Raw genomic sequence first — 18899 nt, forward strand, 5'->3', positions numbered from 1 at the left:
TTATAAAAGGTCTGTCAAAACTAAAATGTGCAAATGGCCTCCCAAACATACACACAAAATTCAAGCTTTCGCAACCAAAGGCTGCTTCATCAGGAAAGAGGGAAGGAGAGGGAAAGACGAAAGGATGTGGGTTTTAAGGGAGAGGGTAAGGAGTTATTCCAATCCCGGGAGCGGAAAGACTTACCCTAGGGGGAAAAAAGGACAGGTGTAGGGGCGCGCGCGCGCGCGCGCGCGCGCGCGCACACACACACACACACACACACACACACACACACACACACACACACACACACACACACACACATATTGTGTGTGTGTGTGTGTGTGTGTGTGTGTGTGTGTGTGTATATATATATAACAGAGGGAAACATTCCACGTGGAAAAAATATATCTAAAAAGAAAGATGATGAGACATATATGTCTGCTTGTGTCTGTATGTGTGGATGGATATGTGTGTGTGTGCGAGTATATACCTGTCCTTTTTTCCCCCTAAGGTAAGTCTTTCCGCTCCCGGGATTGGAATGACTCCTTACCCTCTCCCTTAAAACCCACATCCTTTCGTCTTTCCCTCTCCTTCCCTCTTTCCTGATGAGGCAACAGTTTGTTGCGAAAGCTTGAATTTTGTGTGTATATTTGTGTTTGTTTGTGTGTCTATCGACCTGCCAGCGCTTTTGTTTGGTAAGTCTCATCATCTTTCTTTTTATATATATATATATATATATATATATATATATATATATATATATATATATATATACCCGTCCTTTTTTTCCCCTAAGGTAAGTCTTTCCGCTCCCGGGATTGGAATGACTCCTTACCCTCTCCCTTAAAACCCACATCCTTTCGTCTTTCCCTCTCCTTCCCTCTTTCCTGATGAGGCAACAGTTTGTTGCGAAAGCTAGAATTTTGTGTGTATGTTTGTGTTTGTTTGTGTGTTGGTCGACCTGCCAGCACTTTCATTTGGTAAGTCACATCATCTTTGTTTTTAGATATATTTTTCCTACGTGGAATGTTTCCCTCACAAATAATTCTTACATCACAAAAATACAGTACACCATAGCACATCTGTTTACATAAGCTGGATCTACCATACAATATGAAAATCCAACTTAATGTGGATTTCCAATGTTTACAATACATCCTTAAGGCAGATTTTCAATGTTTAGAATATGTACAGCTTATGTAAACAGATGTGCTACTGTGTATTGTGTTTTGGTGATGTAACAAGCATCTGTGAGTGGTATCTATATGGACATGATCATTTGCACAAGGTGCTTTGTGTGCTGTTGTCTGCCTCTGTAGCTGAGTGCTCAACACATCAGACTGCCACGCAGGGGGCCCCGGTTCAATTGCCAGCTGGGTCAGAGGTAGTCTCTGCTTGGGGACTGGGCGTTGCATTGTCCTCATCATCATTCCATCCTCATCAACATGCAAGTCACTGCTGTTGTGTCAACTAAAAAGACTTGCAACAGGCAACTAAACTACCCCAGATGGGATATCCTGGCCAATAATGCCATACCATGTCAAGACGTCCAAATTAAAATGCACATGTTTTATAACAAAAAGATTTTTTAAGGCCTGAAGATGACAGCAAAGTCTATTGAAACCAGTTGTTTTAAACAAAGAAATATTTATACGATCTTGGCTTTAGAAGGTTTTTTTTTCACATCTCTGACTACAGAATAGAGGATCTCAAAACATTATGACTGCCTGTTTAATAGTAGACAGTGGGTTGGTGCACCTTAGAACAGGAATACTTCTAGGGTTCAGCTCTGGGAGGGATCCCAGCTTGTTTATAACAATAGTAGTAGTGATAATTTGTTTATATCAATGCTTAGTACAATGATTTGACACAACTTCCAAGAAATTAAAAGGTATTTTTGAGACTCTTAGTTTAAATGTTACTTTATTCCCAAAAATGAGCAGAGAAATTTAGAAACTAACGTATGTAAAAATAGGAACACTTAAGAGTAACATTTTCTTTGGGGAGGTGATGACCCCCATGCCCATGTCCCCCATCCATCCCTTAGATCTGCACCTGCCTTTGGATAACATCCCAGATGTCTTCCAGTAGGTTCAGATCAGTTAAGTTTGATGGTGAAGACATCATCATGAATTCACTACACACTAGTTAGGTTAATTTAAGAACATGCTGATGAAATAGCTCCATTTTTAGTAACTGTATGCAACTGCTCACTTGACAGAAGATCTGTACCTAAAGACAGGAAAGTTCCACAGGTTGTACCAGTATGTAAGAAAGGAAGTAGAAGTAATTTGATGAATTATAGACAAGTATCACTGAAATCCATTTGCAGTAGAATTTTGTAATATTTACTGTGTTTAAACATTATAAAATTCCTTGAAGAAATGATTTATTGATCATAGACTGCACAGATTAATAAAATATCACTTTTGTGAAATTCACATGAAGTAATTAGTGCTATAGACAAGGGATCTCAAGTTGATGGAAATTTCAAGATTTTCAACAGGCCTTTGACACTGTTCCCCACTAGCAGCTTTTAATCAAATTCTATGCCTATGTGGTATTGTCTCAGTTGTGTGTAATGGAATCAGAATTGTAGCAACAGACAGGAAATCATCTAGAAAAACATGAGAGATACTTTAAATGATTTATGACACAATCTGAGAAGCCTTCTTAGATTTTTTTCAGATGATGTCTTACTGTCTACTACCAGCATGAGACTATCAGAAAGAATTGCAAATGGTTTAGACAAGATATCTGCATAGTGTGAAAAGTGAAAATTGATCCTATACAATAAAAAGCTTGAGGACCTCCAAATAAGTACTAAAAAAATCTGTTAAATTTTGGTTCCATAATAAATCACAATAATTTGAAGGCTGTTCATCCAACTAAATACCAAGGGAATACAATTACAAACAACTTAAATTGAAACAATCATATAGAAAATAGAGAAAGAGCCACATTTTTATTCCTTTTTATTATTCTTCACATTAACATGGTGAAATTCAAATGGAAACATCTTAGATACATTTACAGAGAAACTTGGTAAAATCAGGTCAAGTGATCCAAGGAAAAGACCAATGTAAAGTAGTTTCACTTGGCCTTTGTTTCATCAGAATTTCTTAAAAACTACAGTATCTTAAGTTAAGAGCTATGCACATTTCCTTGTCAGTGGAAACAGAACCAGTGTGCTTAATGACATTATCTGACGAATTTTCATCTATCAGTCTGTGTCACAAGATGAGGATGATCATTCTGAGAGGTCAGTCATTTGCTCCAGTTAATGAACCATCATCACTGCCAACTACCACATAATTAAGAAAGAAGAAATAAAAAGCTAGTGAGGAAAATATTGACTTTTTGCAACTCAAAATGAAAAAAAAAAGCCTTTGATAAATACACAGCAAGATATTACTGAAGATAATGATTCTAATTACTTCCTGATGTGTGTCATATCTTGAATGTTCTGCACCACATACTGAAATGTATTATGACCCATTCTGTAATACAAATAAAAATTTCTAGATAATTTTTTACTTCTTTATGTAAAGTAAATGCTCTCCTAAATGTCTGTCACTACACATTGAACAAATCTGTAACTTCCTTTTTCTTCTGTGCTTAAATACTTGACAACTCACTGCAATATCAATGAAGTAATGAAGTCATTATTCTATAAAATAGCACAGACTGGGTGGCAGTGAAATCTGGGTGGCTGCACCTATGTTACCTATGGTCCTGTATGTCAGCTGTCGAAGAGTGGGGGATTCCCTCACCAGTGCAGCTCTGTCTGCCAAGGGGAAAGGGGAAAAACAGAATGACCTGCACATCTGCACTGACTGGCACTGCCCTGAAGTGTTTGAGGGTACATTGAACCTGCCCCATTAATCTTTTGGTTAACCCTCCACAATGACCTTGATATCAACAGCACATTAAATCTCAATCTTCCTTCTCTTTTTGTGTTACAATAGAAACATCAGAACTCCTTAGGGATGGAGGGGGCAGAAAGCAAAGGAAAGGCAATGAACTACTGAGATCACCTACATCAGGACTGTATGCAGAATCTGTGGTCGTGAGTGAAAATGTTTGCCAAAGCAGGAGTCAAACCTGGGATGTTTCACCTACTAGGCAGTTGCATTAATCACTGTGTCATCTGGACATAATGTTTATCACTAATGTGCACACTATCCTGGCATGCTCCCCAGCTGACTGACACTCTCCACTAGTGCCATCTATCCTCAGTCCCCACTCATGTCCTCCATGCTTGTTTATTTAGATTCCCTCTGGAGGCCAAAACAGTGCATCCACACTGAAGGTTGTGTATTCATTGTGGTGAATCAGTTATATTATTGTGTTGTGTCTGTTCTTTCAGATATGTCCAGAAGAGCAGACACCATATATTTATATAACTGATTTGCCTTGATGTCAGTGAATCCACAACCCTCAGTGCCCATGCACATTTACATTCAACCTCCAGTGGGAGTCTAAAATTAGTGCAGTTAGATGGCGCTAGGTGGGCATGTAAGTTGGCTGGGGAGCACACTGGGACAGTCCAGATAGTCCATGCATTTGTGGTTGACACTGTGTCCAGATAGCACTGTGGTTAAAGCAATTGTCTAGTAAGTGGGAGATCCCAGGTTTGACTCCCAGTCTGGCAAACATTTTCACTCATCACCACAGATTCTGCATAAAGTCCTGATGCAGCTAATATCATTAGTTCCTTATCTTTCCTTTCCTTTCTCACCCCCTCCACACTCAATTTCCATAATATCTACCACAGCTGCGGAATTCACATAGTGTCTGTTCTTCTGGACATATATGAAAGAACAGGCACAACACATTTTCACTAGTTCCTTCCCTTTCCTTTCCTTTCTCCCCCCTCCACCCTCAATTTACATAATAAATAATTGCTTTCCTTTTATAATGTCAAGTGTAGCCTAATGTAAAGCCATAAATTGACATGGGAACCACACATTAAAAATATAGTGAGTAAGCTTTCAAGAGTTATTTACCTAATTAGAAATTTAAAAATACATGTTCACAATGACTATGTGAGATCAGCATATTTTGCCTTCTTCCAAAGCATCATTTCTTATGGAATCTTACTGTGGGGTAGTAGCTGTCATGTAAATGACATTTTACTTTTACAGAAGAAAGTAATAAGAATAATAACAGACTCTGATAAAACAGTACATTGTAAACCTCTGTTTATTAAATTGCAGTGTCTTACAGTAGTAAACTTATTCATCTACAATGTTTTGTTGTACATTAGAAACAATGTTTCTAATTTTGTGTTGAGAAGTGATATTCATAGCCACAATACTAGAAACAGAACATCTGTAGACTTGCCATATCATAGATTATCAAAATTGCAGAACTTCTACCTAGTTCTTGGACTAAGGATGTTTAATAGACTAAGTGCTGACTTTAAAGAACTGCCTGTAAATATTTTTAAAGCTAAGTTATACAAGCTACTAGTGAACAATCCGTTTTACACCACTGATGAATTTTTTGAAGATGAAAATACTGCATTCTAATGTGTACCTATTTTTTGTAAACCAATTTACATCAATATTGTAGTTTATGTAGAATTATATGCTCTTGACTATTTCTATTGCTGTAATCAGCCGAATGACAATAAAATTTTATTATTGTTATTATTATTATTATAGCCTGTGTAATCGATTAATGTGGCGGGACAAATTCATATATGTTTGGAATTTTCTGGACATGGATCATTAAAATAACATGAGAGACCAACAAAAGGTCTAGTTTTTTTTTCCTGCAGTTTTTGACACTACACGAAACACATGCAAACTCCAGAGACTTGCTGTTGCAGCATTTACTTGTGAATGGAGACAGACATCAGTGTTACCACCATTCCAAAAACTTTTTTTTATAGTTTTAGCTATATTGCACTCACAGTAATGTGTTGTCAGAAACGTATCTTACAGTGAGTTTCCTGCTATCAAATGTTTTCACTACAAGATTCGGAAGTCAAGTGCATGTATTTGTGGGTGTGGGTGTCCTTATCATTATAAATAACAACCTGTTGATCCACTTGTTAAAACAATGAGCACTTTTATTGTCACACTTCAGATATACGTCATTACACATCGAAAGTATCACATAGACAGAACATAATGGCCGCCTTGGCCCAAAAAGTATGAGGCTCTGGCTGTTGTGGGGGGAGGGTGCAGGTGTCGCGCCCTCTTCATCCGGAGGGGGAACTGGGCAAGGCAGGGCCGGGGTTCGAGCCCTTTTGGATGGAAAATGTAATCACGGTGCCACACGGGTGGGAGTATGGTGACGGGGGGGTGAATCCTGCCTCGGGCATGGATGTGTGTGATGTCCTTAGGTTAGTTAGGTTTAAGTAGTTCTAAGTTCTAGCGGACTGATGACCACAGCAGTTAAGTCCCATAGTGCTCAGAGCCATTTGAACCAACACCTCGTTGCGTAGGCCACATGGTGATACAGGTGGTTCACTCATACACACACTATTGTTATTGTTATTGAACTCAGGTAGAACATGGGAAGAGTGTCATAAACTGTCGTTGGGGTCACCAATGTGGGGGTGTGGGTCCTTATCGTTATAAATAACAACCCGTTGATCCACTTGTTAAAACAATGAGCACATTTATTGTCACACTTCAGATATACGTCATTACACATCAAAAGTATCACATAGACAGAACATTTTGCATGCCAGAGATGTTATGGCACTTCAGTGTTGCCACATATTTGACAAATAGCATCATTTCATAATGACTGTTATGAATTACAAACAGGTAAATGGTTATTGAGAAGCTAAGATCCTCCACTACCACTTTTTATTAAAAAAAAAAAAAATTGCCCCATACTTTCTTCAAAATTGATTGAGAAACAGTACAGAATAAAAAATCACATGAAATTAAAAGTGGGTATGTTTTTTTTCACCTAGAAAGTAAAGCTTTTAAGGAAAAATTAAGTTCACAAAACAATGTGGCACAGGAAAAATAAGTTCAAAAAACAATATGGCATAGTCTTATATAACAAGAGTTTTTAAAACTCAAAAATCAGTGACGTGGATTTTCAGCCGCCCAGGCCAGTGCACAGTGTGAACACTCAGGATGGGGGCTTGTGCTGCCTAGACATGTGCCAGGCTAGTACATCTCATCCCGGCCCTTCCTGACATGCAGTGTGAATGCAGCCTTAGAAAATGTGTCAAATCTGACAAAGAAATTGCCTGCATTATGAATGTCCATCTCATATTGAAATACTGCTAAATGGTAAGAGATCTCTAGCAGGATGGACTGGCAGAGGACATCAGAAAAGTTCTAAGAAGGGCAGATCATTTTGTATTATCATGAAACAGAGGAGACACGGTCGCAGAATTGATACAAGAGTTGGGATGGCAAAGATTAAAACAAAGGTTTTTTATTGCAGTGAGATTTTTTCATGAAATTTCAGTTCACCAACTTCCTTCTCTGAATGTGAAAATAGTTTTTTGACTCCCCCCTAAATAGGGAAAAATGATCATTGTAATAAAATGAGAATGATAAAGTCTCACACGAAAAAAATTATTCATTCATTTTTCTCATATGTTTTTCAAGAGTGGAATGGTTGAGAAGTAGTCTGAAAATGGTTTTGTGAACCCCCTGTCAAACACTTAATTGTGAATTGCATAGTACTAATGTAGATGTAGATGTCATCCACAGCAGTCATGATGCCATTAATTACTACTGCATGTCTCATGAAAGCCCAGGTGAATCATCCCCATAGCATAAACTTGCCCCACTGGCCAGTGTTCATGACGCAATACACGTTCTGAGCAACAATTTGCCTGGACGATAGCAGACATGACCCTACATCTATTTTTGAGTAAACTATGTTCCACATTACAGAGAATCTACTAAGTATAAAATATGCATTCTGACTGACGGTGATATGCAAAGTAAAATTTCATAATTATTACTCCTATTATGGGGCTTGTTTCTCTGTCTATGAAATTAATATATTACAAATTACCCCTCCAGTATTTAAATTCTGTTTTCTAGTTCTGGGTGGTAATAGCATAGCACTGAACCCAATGCTTTATTACAAAGCATATGTCTCTCATAAGACACTGTAGTTCATATAAAATGTTTTGTGCCATTTATAACTGAATGATTGTGTCAGTATAAATATGAGTGCTTAGCTGTATAATTGATGACAACTTTAAATAAAACTGAGCATGCAGTATTCCTTTTGATCCACAGCACCACTGAACAAAACAGTGCAGAGTAACACTGGTGAAATAATAACAGTGGTCACAGAGCTGCTTCCACATACCACATATTTAATTTATATCATTCCTGTTGCCATTAAAGATGGAGAAATAAGTAAATATGGTGAAGCAAGTGACAGAATTTATTGCAAAACATTTGAATCAGGTAAGGACATTACAGGTCTTTTGTTACTCTTGGTCTCCTGTTACACATATGAGTAATAATGGAATATATTTGTCTATTTTAAAAGCACCATCGCTACCCCAAAACATTAGTTTATGTGATGTTACAAATCAATCATTGGTGGTGAGGTGGAAACCTCCACAGCATTTGAATGGTATCCTGCAGCATTATATCATACACTACAATGGCAAATCATTAACAACAGCACCTGCCAAACATCTAGAGGTCTGTAGCATAACTGCTCCCTTATCTGTAGTTTAAGATAAGTATTTAGTTTGGTATGTAGTTTAAGATAAGAATTTATTAAAGGAAAATAAATCAACAGAATTAATTTATCAACATATTTTTCATACTGACTAATGTGCTGCAAGAGTTTATATTACTATTTTACCCCAAGAGTTATGATTTATTTCAGGTAAAATTGGAGAATTTAAAAAGCTTCACACAATATGAAGTGTCAATGTCTGCATGCACAATTATATGTTCAAATTTTACCATTCCTGTTAACATCACAACTGATGTTGGTGGTAAGTGTACATTAATTCTTTAGCACTTGTTCATCAGAAATATGTAACATTGTGAACTAAATGTTGTCACTGAGGCATATATGTTTCAATATTATGCTACTGATAAGTTCTATAATGTCTATATAAACACTGTATAAGGACTAAATCTCTCTAATGTTACTATAAACTCACATTCTTGATAGTGTCATTACCACTGAATGGTTTTTGTGGTTTAGGATAAGAGAGAATTTTGGGTGAGCTATGAATTTCACAGCTTTAATACCAGATGTGAAAATAATTTACATGTAGGCTACACATTCTTGTATAAAATTAAGAGTACTAGCGCCTCCACCAAAATTCTGAGCTACTCACAACATTTATTCAGTCTAAACATTCATCAGACAAAAATATATAGGTAAAATCTCAAGATAGTTGAAGATTCGCTCTCACCAGGTTTCACTGAATGTGCATCAACATGCAAAATTGGTGAAGTGAACTTCATGTGTGATCTCCATGCCTTACTTGAAACACTGTCAAAGATAAGTTACTAACAAAGTTTTTTAGGTGACTGTACATAAATGAAATAGCATTTTAGTTTCTATGCTTCAAAAGTAAAGATTTAATAAGTTAGTTTTATGTTCAATGGATCATTTGCATGATAAATCATAATGATGTGGAATGAGTCATTTATCATTTACATCACAAATTAATATGCAGTATGATGAATATCTACATTCCTTTAAATATACAGATGTGAGATAGTGATTCCTACCCACCACTTTTTATGCATTACAATAATAGAAATCCTTCTGTGAAATAGGAGGATTTGCCAAGGAGAAACTTTTTCAGACAGTTATCAAATTTTACTTTGCTGTATGTCAGACATTTTATATCTCTGGGTAAAAGCTCAAGAATTTTAGTTGCAGCAGTGTGCACACCTTTTATGCAGAGTAAAGAATGTCAGTTGTCTTCTCACTTTGTAATTATGTACATAATAGTTCCTTTTGAGCTGCAGTGGATTATTTATGACAAAATTAATAAGGGAATAAGTATACTGTGAATCAACTGCTTAAACAGATATATGCTAGATGATCAGGGGTGAGCACCACAAATTATTCTTGCGGCACATTTTTGAGAAATGACGATTTTCTTCCTTAAGGATGAGTTACCCCAGAACATTGTTCCATATGACATTACTGAATGAAAATTTGTCTCTCCTCAAGATTTGTAATGATTCTAAGTACAAATGTGGCTGAACTAAGTTGTTTTAGGATTGCCAAAATGTGCTTTTTACAGTTTAAATTCTCATCAATATGGACACCTAAAACTTTGACATTTCCACAGTGTTTATTATTTTCTCACCATGTGTTATACTTATAATTGGTATAGTACCTATAGATGCATAGAACTGGATGTGTTATGTCTTTTTAAAATTGAAAGTAAGCTCATTCACAGACCACCAGTTAATGACACTTTTAAGAACTTTGTTTACTATTTCTTCTGTTGCTGTATGTATGCTTGGATTGATCATAGTACTAGTGTCATCGGCAAAAAGAACTAATTCTGCTTGTTGTATGTTAGATGAAATATCATTTACATGTATGGGGAATAATTGTGGACCTAAGATTGAGCCTTGGGAAACCCCAAACGTGATTTCTCACCAGTCACAAGAATTTTCCCTAATTACATTAGTTGAATTAGCATACTTTTGGTTAGCTATGACGTTATCTACTGTCATGCTATACCATGAGTTCCACAAAATCTCAGTTTATCCACAAGAATATTGTGATTTACAATCAATTATATGAAGACAGCTCTCTAGTACTCTTTTAGAAACACTATCAAATCCAGATGAACTTTTATTTTTGAGAGAATATGCAAGTTTCTTAATTTCAGAGAAAGAAGTTGGTGATACCTTCATTTTATTGAACTTTATGAGAGTTGCTTTTTCAACATAACATTGCGATTTTTCTCTTGAACTATTTGATCCTATATTTTCTACTATACTTCTGAAGTGATTATTAAACATATTTGCCACCTGTCACCAGTAGCAACAGGGATCTTGTTTTGTGTGACAGCACCCTCCCCTTCCCCCCTCCCTCACCGTCCCCACCCATGCATTATCTATAAGAAGCTCAGTCCACCTATCTTTCCCACTCTTATTCAGATGTGGGTCATTTCCAGCATATCCACATCTTCCAATTATAGCAACAGTTACAGTACTCATGTAATTTCATTTCAATCAGCAGCAGCCTGCTGAACACAGTGTTCACATGGCTCAAAGCAGTTGTAACCCAGAGCTGGTATGGTGCTATACAAAAACCACAAGATTCACACTTGTGTGTGAAGTTGCTTATACTATTTCATCCAGGTTACCCTTATGCTGCAATTTCTGTCTTTAGCCAGATTGTTGCCTGTTCCACCCACTACAATAACAAGATCCTCTTTCTGAAAATCTTTACACAAGTTCCCTGTGTCCTCTGTCACCTGCAAAAGGCTTGGTTTCACAGTACCTGTGACCCAGAACTCTGTTCCTAATTTGCCCTGTACCACCTGTTCTACATCCCTGCTATGGCTACTAACTGGCGGCAAGATTCTTTTCTTCCTAATCTCTTTTAGTACAGAGCCCTTTTCTACAGATCTGCTGCACCTTACTGTGATATATAGCTGGATGAGGCTCTTCTCCTCATACTTCAAGTAATAAGTCAGACTTATCAGATACTATAAACTCCAATGCTTAAAACAGATTGTGTCGAGTGATGTCACATGATTTTGATGAGACATTATTATGAGACTAATATTTATACTCATATATCTTAAAAATGAGGGAATGAAAGGCTTCGTGACTGAAAAAGTGAGAACACTGATGAGAAAAGGGAAGCTTTCTTTTTTTCCTTTTTAAAGTCATTATTGTCTGCAGATTTCTCTACAAACTGAATTCAACCATTCTGTAAAACAGCAAAACTCCCCACAGTTGTCATGTGTCAGTACAAAGAGACAGACAATTAATAATCTCTCCATCTAATTACAAATTTAAGGCCATTTCCCAATGACAAATCCATGAGCAAGTTTATTTTCCATTTAATAACTTCATTTTGAGGTTTCTAACATTTCAGTTGCAGATTAATCACTTAATAATAATTCCAAGAGAACTAAATAGTTTCTTGAGAGACTGAAGAACTATAGTTCAAAATTATACGTCAGTTGCAGACATTCAGAAAAATGTCAATAACTTGCTCAAAATAGTGGCCATCATTAAAAAGTGTGTAAAATTTCGCATGGTTTCTTATTCTTCTTCTTCCCTGTGGAGTCATAGGGGAACAATGAGGACTGCTTTTTGATGGTTGGGACTAAAGCAGAAAAATAGTTTCCTATGCCACAGCAGGTAGTTTTTGTCTCTCCTTCTCCCCACAGTTGGTACAAACCCTATTTTTTAGGATCAGGAGCTCTTTGAAGAGTAGCATTTATGAGGCCATAAAAGTCCAGATAGTAGCCACCACTACCCTCATTCTCTCATTCGCTATCTTGCATCCAGTTTGCCTGACACAAGACGATGCCAACATGAATGCATTTTGCTCCAGCCATTTGTCACCTTGCAGCTAGTCACAGTTTGATGGCTCATTACTTTGAGAGTAACAATGTCATTTGCACACAGATGTCACCATTTGTACTTGGTGAGTGTTACTACATCAGGCCTCAATCAAACACCGGCAACATCAACTTTTTGGTAAAAAATCACCTTCTTCACATCATTCATGATCTCATGAGTACAGTACTCTCTCTCTCTCTCTCTCTCTCTCTCTCAGGCTGAGCACTAGTGCAGGTGTGGCTTAAATATTCTTTGTATGTTTTTATGTAGAGACTGTATCCCTCCAACTTTGGTTCAATCCTCTGTTGATACACCCTGTATTAAATGGTACTGATTTATTGACAGTAAAGGCTGCTCTCATCTCATGTTTGTAGCTCTATTCTCAGGATAGAGTTACAAATATTGTTAATATTTACCCTAACCATCACCTTTAAAATCATTGTTAATCAGGGACCCCTTGCAAGTAAGTGAAAAGATGGTACTTTCCATGGTTGACACTGAGCAGGATATTAAATTAAATCTCATCAGCATATTAATGTTATCTGCTTTGCAACCCAGGGCAAGCTTTTTAGAAACTGATGTGTTGGGGGTAGTCACTGAGAATGGGAGAATGATACAGTCTTATTCCACTGATTCCATACAAATGACTAGCACATACATACTACTTTACTGCCATGACTTATGTCAGTGGTGGCTGATTCACATTTCTGATTCATACCAAGTCTACACCATCATTGTGACCAGTGTGCTCATTTAACAAAGTGACTAACATAATCTATGTTAAGCTTATTTAAGAAAACATTGAATTACAGTGTAAGGTAAAAATCTACATTATTAATCGGAAGGTGTAAGAAATAAGGTACAAATACTATGTACTGATTCTCATATTATTATAATGAATCTTCTTGCATGACAACATAATTCTCAAGTAAAGGTGACTACTTAGGATAGCAGTGTAGAGAAAGAAACTAATGCTGAAAGTTGTGTCAAGATTATGAACAGAATGATTAATACTGATAAAAATTATCTGTGATAGTCTAATGAAAAAATTTGGGACCAGGTATTAGGCAAGTCAAACTTATATATGTAGAAACAGTCCTCCAATAACATAAGTAAACTTAGACAAATCCATTTATATCAACAGAAAAATGTTTTGTGTTTTGTCGTGACACATGTCCCATTCAATGGACAAACATCACCTCTCTCTTTCTGACATTTCAAATAAAAGAGGCATATCACTGGCCAATAAGACCGAATGGTGGTAGGTAACTGCTAATGCATGTAAACTACATTGATGAAGTTATGATCTTTGTTGACAACAGACAAATCTTACCGCAATTTTTTTTTTCAAATAAAGTATGGTATTTTTACAAGTTCTTTGATTTTTCATTCTGTACCTATAGTATTACATACTAAAGAATGTAGAAAAATATTTGAATGGTAAACCTGGGTCACAAAAGTATGTTTAATACTCATCTTTCATTTTTCATTACAGATACCATGTTTTTACTTTCTTTGTACTTCACTGAAAGATATTGAAATATACACTGCTGTTTGTGAAAACTGCAACATCATGAAGGAATGGGATTAAGAGCCTGAAATTTAAAGAGTAGGTACGTGACAGTGATGTTTCCAAAAGATTAGAGTTACAGCAACATCGTTCCTGCAGATTTATACCCTAGATATATGCCATAAATCTGACAGCTTCAAAACATTTTAAGCAGCTAAAATTGACCACCTGATATGAAAAACTCTTTCTTTTATGACATTTTACCAATGGAAAAATGGTACTGTAAGTTTAAAGGGTCTGAGGATGTTAGGACTTGTGCCAAATAAAGAAAACATATGAGGTGAGCTACCAGTACAATGATGTACACGTACCTTCAGTGGACAACTGATCGATATGTATATAGACATCTTTGACTGTAATAGAGAATAAAAGGACTTGCACATGAATTAAGATACTGACCACACACTGTAATCTCTCCAGTTAGCACAGTAGTGACATTTTCTTGCCAATCACTGGATATTGGTCAGTTACAGAATGCAGCATGTCATTCTCAATGGAGAGAAGTCCTCCGAAGTAAGAGTGATTTCAGGTGTGCGACAGGGGAGTGTCATGGGACCGTTGCTGTTCACAACATACATAATGACTTGGTGGATGACATCGGAAGTTCACTGAGGCTTTTTGCAGATGATGCTGTGGTGTATCGAGAGGTTGTAACAATGGAAAATTGTACTGAAATGCAGGAGGATCTTCAGCGAATTGACGCATGGTGCAGGGAATGTCAATTGAATCTCAATGTAGACAAGTGTAATGTGCTGCGAATACATAGAAAGATAGATCCCTTATCATTTAGCTACAAAATAGCAGGTCAGCAACTGGAAGCAGTTAATTCCATAAATTATCTGGGAGTACGCATTAGGAGTGATTTAAAATGGAATGATCATATAAAGTTGATCGTCGGTAAAGCAGATGCCAGACTGAGATTCATTGGAAGAATCCTAAGGAAATGCAATCCGAAAACAAAGGAAGTAGGTTACAGTACGCTTGTTCGCCCACTGCTTGAATACTGCTCAACAGTGTGGGATCCGTACCAGATAGGGTTGATAGAAGAGATAGAGAAGATCCAACGGAGAGCAGCACGCTTCGTTACAGGATCATTTAGTAATCGCGAAAGCGTTACGGGGATGATAGATAAACTCCAGTGGAAGACTCTGCAGGAGAGACGTTCAGTAGCTCGGTACGGGCTTTTGTTAAAGTTTAGAGAACATACCTTCACCGAAGAGTCCAGCAGTATATTGCTCCCTCCTACGTATATCTTGCGAAGAGACCATGAGGACAAAATCAGAGAGATTAGAGCCCACACAGAAGCATACAGACAATCCTTCTTTCCACGAACAATACGAGACTGGAATAGAAGGGAGAACTGATAGAGGTACTCAGGGTACCCTCCACCACACACCGTCAGGTGGCTTGCGGAGTATGGATGTAGATGTAGATGTAGACTGCAGAAGATATTTCCTGCAAGGCAAATACAATAACTTTCACTGAGGTAAGAATCATTATTATAACTACTGATGAACTTCTGCAGAGACAGGTAAACAAATGCAAATATTCTCTGCAACCTGAAGCAAAATCAGCTTTTGAGGAAAGTTTTCCTTTTGTTTTCTAAAGTTTTATTGATCTCATAGTGAAACGTATATAGCTAAATGTTGTAGGAAACTTCATATTAACCCAGTGGCTTATATGTGTAATTGTGTTGGGTAGCACTGCACAATTTCTGTTACCCATCTGTAACAAATCAAGGAAACTTTTACCTGCCAATACTGTGCTAATATGTTATGAAGTCAAATTTCATGAACGTGTTTGCATTATACACTCCTGGAAAATGAAATAAGAACACCGTGAATTCATTGTCCCAGGAAGGGGAAACTTTATTGACACATTCCTGGGGTCAGATACATCACATGATCACACTGACAGAACCACAGGCACATAGACGCAGGCAACAGAGCATGCACAATGTCGGCACTAGTCCAGTGTATATCCACCTTTCGCAGCAATGCAGGCTGCTATTCTCCCATGGAGACGATCGTAGAGATGCTGGATGTAGTCCTGTGGAACGGCTTGCCATGCCATTTCCACCTGGCGCCTCAGGTGGACCAGCGTTCGTGCTGGACGTGCAGACCGCATGAGACGACGCTTCATCCAGTCCCAAACATGCTCAATGGGGGACAGATCCGGAGATCTTGCTGGCCAGGGTAGTTGACTTACACCTTCTAGAGCACGTTGGGTGGCACGGGATACATGCGGACGTGCATTGTCCTGTTGGAACAGCAAGTTCCCTTGCCGGTCTAGGAATGGTAGAACGATGGGTTCGATGACGGTTTGGATGTACCGTGCACTATTCAGTGTCCCCTTGACGATCACCAGTGGTGTACGGCCAGTGTAGGAGATCGCTCCCCACACCATGAGGCCGGGTGTTGGCCCTGTGTGCCTCGGTCGTACGCAGTCCTGATTGTGGCGGTCACCTGCACGGCGCCAAACACGCATACGACCATCATTGGCACCAACGCAGAAGCGACTCTCATCGCTGAAGACGACACGTCTTCATTCGTCCCTCCATTCACGCCTGTCGCGACACCACTGGAGGCGGGCTGCACGATGTTGGGGCGTGAGCGGAAGACGGCCTAACGGTGTGCGGGACCGTAGCCCAGCTTCATGGAGACGGTTGCGAATGGTCCTCGCCGATACCCCAGGAGCAACAGTGTCCCTAATTTGCTGGGAAGTGGCGGTGCGGTCCCCTACGGCACTGCGTAGGATCCTACGGTCTTGGCGTGCATCCGTGCGTCGCTGCGGTCCGGTCCCAGGTCGACGGGCACGTGCACCTTCCGCCGACCACTGGCGACAACATCGATATACTGTGGAGACCTCACGCCCCATGTATTGAGCAATTCGGCGGTACGTCCACCCGGCCTCCCGCATGCCCACTATACGCCCTCGCTCAAAGTCCGTCAACTGCACATACGGTTCACGTCCACGCTGTCGCGGCATGCTACCAGTGTTAAAGACTGTGATGGAGCTCCGTATGCCACGGCAAACTGGCTGACACTGATGGCGGCGGTGCACAAATGCTGCGCAGCTAGCGCCATTCGACGGCCAACACCGCGGTTCCTGGTGTGTCCGCTGTGCCGTGCGTGTGATCATTGCTTGTACAGCCCTCTCGCAGTGTCCAGAGCAAGTATGGTGGGTCTGACACACTGGTGTTAATGTGTTCTTTTTTCCATTTCCAGGAGTGTATTACAGTGATGCTCAGATGTATACCTGAAATGCTTTCCATGGCTGATGAAACAACCATTTGATCGCACTCTGCTTACAGTTAGAATTAGACAGTTGAAAAACTGTAAAAACATGTTTGCCCTGAGGCTAGACTGTGAAGTGCCCACATCAGTCTAACTTCACTTTCCTCATTAGGAAATCAAGAATTTATCTTACTCAGTCTCATGATGTGTAGTTTTTTTTTGGTGCTGTACTTGACAGTGTCATATGTTGATGATTTGTCACCATGATATTCTTGGTAATAGTGTGAATGATGTACATTGTAGTTAAAAATATAATTCAGTTGTACAGTCAGTTTCCTGCAGGTGAAGCATTTCATGAATCATATTACAAAATGTCAGAAGTGATAAGTGGATCATAAAACATAACTGAAGGCTGCTTAGGTCCTTACTTTTGAATTTAGTTTTCAAATTACGAGAGTTTAATGGAAGCATCCCATTTTCAGCCTCTATACTTCTTGTGCAGTTCATTTACTTTTCTTCTACTCATGTCTGCTCTCTCTTCTTCCCCATATTTCCCCCAGAATTTCATATTCCTCTCCCTTTTACTATATTTTACATTAGTTAGCCTATAGCCAAGCTCCTTTCCACATTCTTCCAGCTGAGGAAAGTATGGAAACTGCACATTCCAAGAATGGAAATACCATTAGACCGTTTTTATGTGAGCCTTTCAATACTGTAGGCTTCTCTGTTAAATGAGTGATGATCTATTTTTTAAAACTAAATAATATTTTTGCTATGTTGAATTTCCAAATGTTATGTGATTGCAGAACAGTTTTCATTGATCAGATTGGTATTTAAGGATGCTGCACTTTTCAGAAACAGCAGTGTACTATGATGCTAAAGTAAAGTAATACATATTAAATTAGTTAGAACTTTTTTGCTTCATTGCTGGACATGAAGCCTACCTAGATAAATAAGGTGTCCCAAAGGACTGTTTAAAGTACTAAGAGTTATTAGATTTACTAGTTTTAAGGGGTAGTCCTCTTTGAATGCATGAAAAACAGGCAATTTTCATAATTTTTTTCAAATAAAATAAAAAGGAACAACACATTTCTATTCCTTACACTTCTGTCTTTAAGAAATCGTTTTTATGTCCACATTGGATGCTTCCTGTAACTGCTGCACCAGGTACAGCAACCATAACATTGGTCACCAGCAGGAATTCCCGAAACCTTCCTATTGGACCCATAACAAAATAATTTTGTTTAAGTAATTTTAAATATATTTTCCATCAGCTTACGTAGGACAATTGAAAAACACTATGTTATAATAAAATGGTGTCCGGCCCCGGTAGCTCAGTGGTCAGCATGACGGAATGTCAATCCTAAGGTCCCGGGTTCAATTCCCGGCTGGGTTAGGGATTTTCTCCGCTCAGGGACTGGGTGTTGTGTTGTCCTAATCATCATCATTTCATCCCCATCGACGCGCAGGTCGCCGAAGTGGCGTCAAATCGAAAGACCTGCACCAGGCGAACGGTCTACCCAACGGGAGGCCCTAGCCACACGACATTTCATTTCATTTCATAAAAAAATGGTGATGTGGTGAAACAA

General features: G+C 38.5%; 1 protein-coding gene across 4 annotated transcripts in view; it reads left to right on the plus strand.

Annotated features, from left to right (window-relative positions):
• Positions 1-18899, plus strand: part of LOC126248028 (cytokine receptor-like) — a 475141-nt gene that overhangs the window by 361097 nt on the left and 95145 nt on the right. For all 4 annotated transcript variants that reach the window (XM_049948628.1, XM_049948625.1, XM_049948629.1 and 1 more), the window contains 3 exons: positions 8218-8391; positions 8477-8634; positions 8825-8936. In XM_049948628.1, coding sequence (XP_049804585.1) covers positions 8218-8391; positions 8477-8634; positions 8825-8936 — 444 coding nt within the window. The remainder of the gene's footprint in view (positions 1-8217; positions 8392-8476; positions 8635-8824; positions 8937-18899) is intronic.

Source organism: Schistocerca nitens, chromosome 3, assembly GCF_023898315.1.
Source record: "Schistocerca nitens isolate TAMUIC-IGC-003100 chromosome 3, iqSchNite1.1, whole genome shotgun sequence".
NCBI classification, from domain to species: Eukaryota; Metazoa; Arthropoda; class Insecta; order Orthoptera; family Acrididae; genus Schistocerca; species Schistocerca nitens.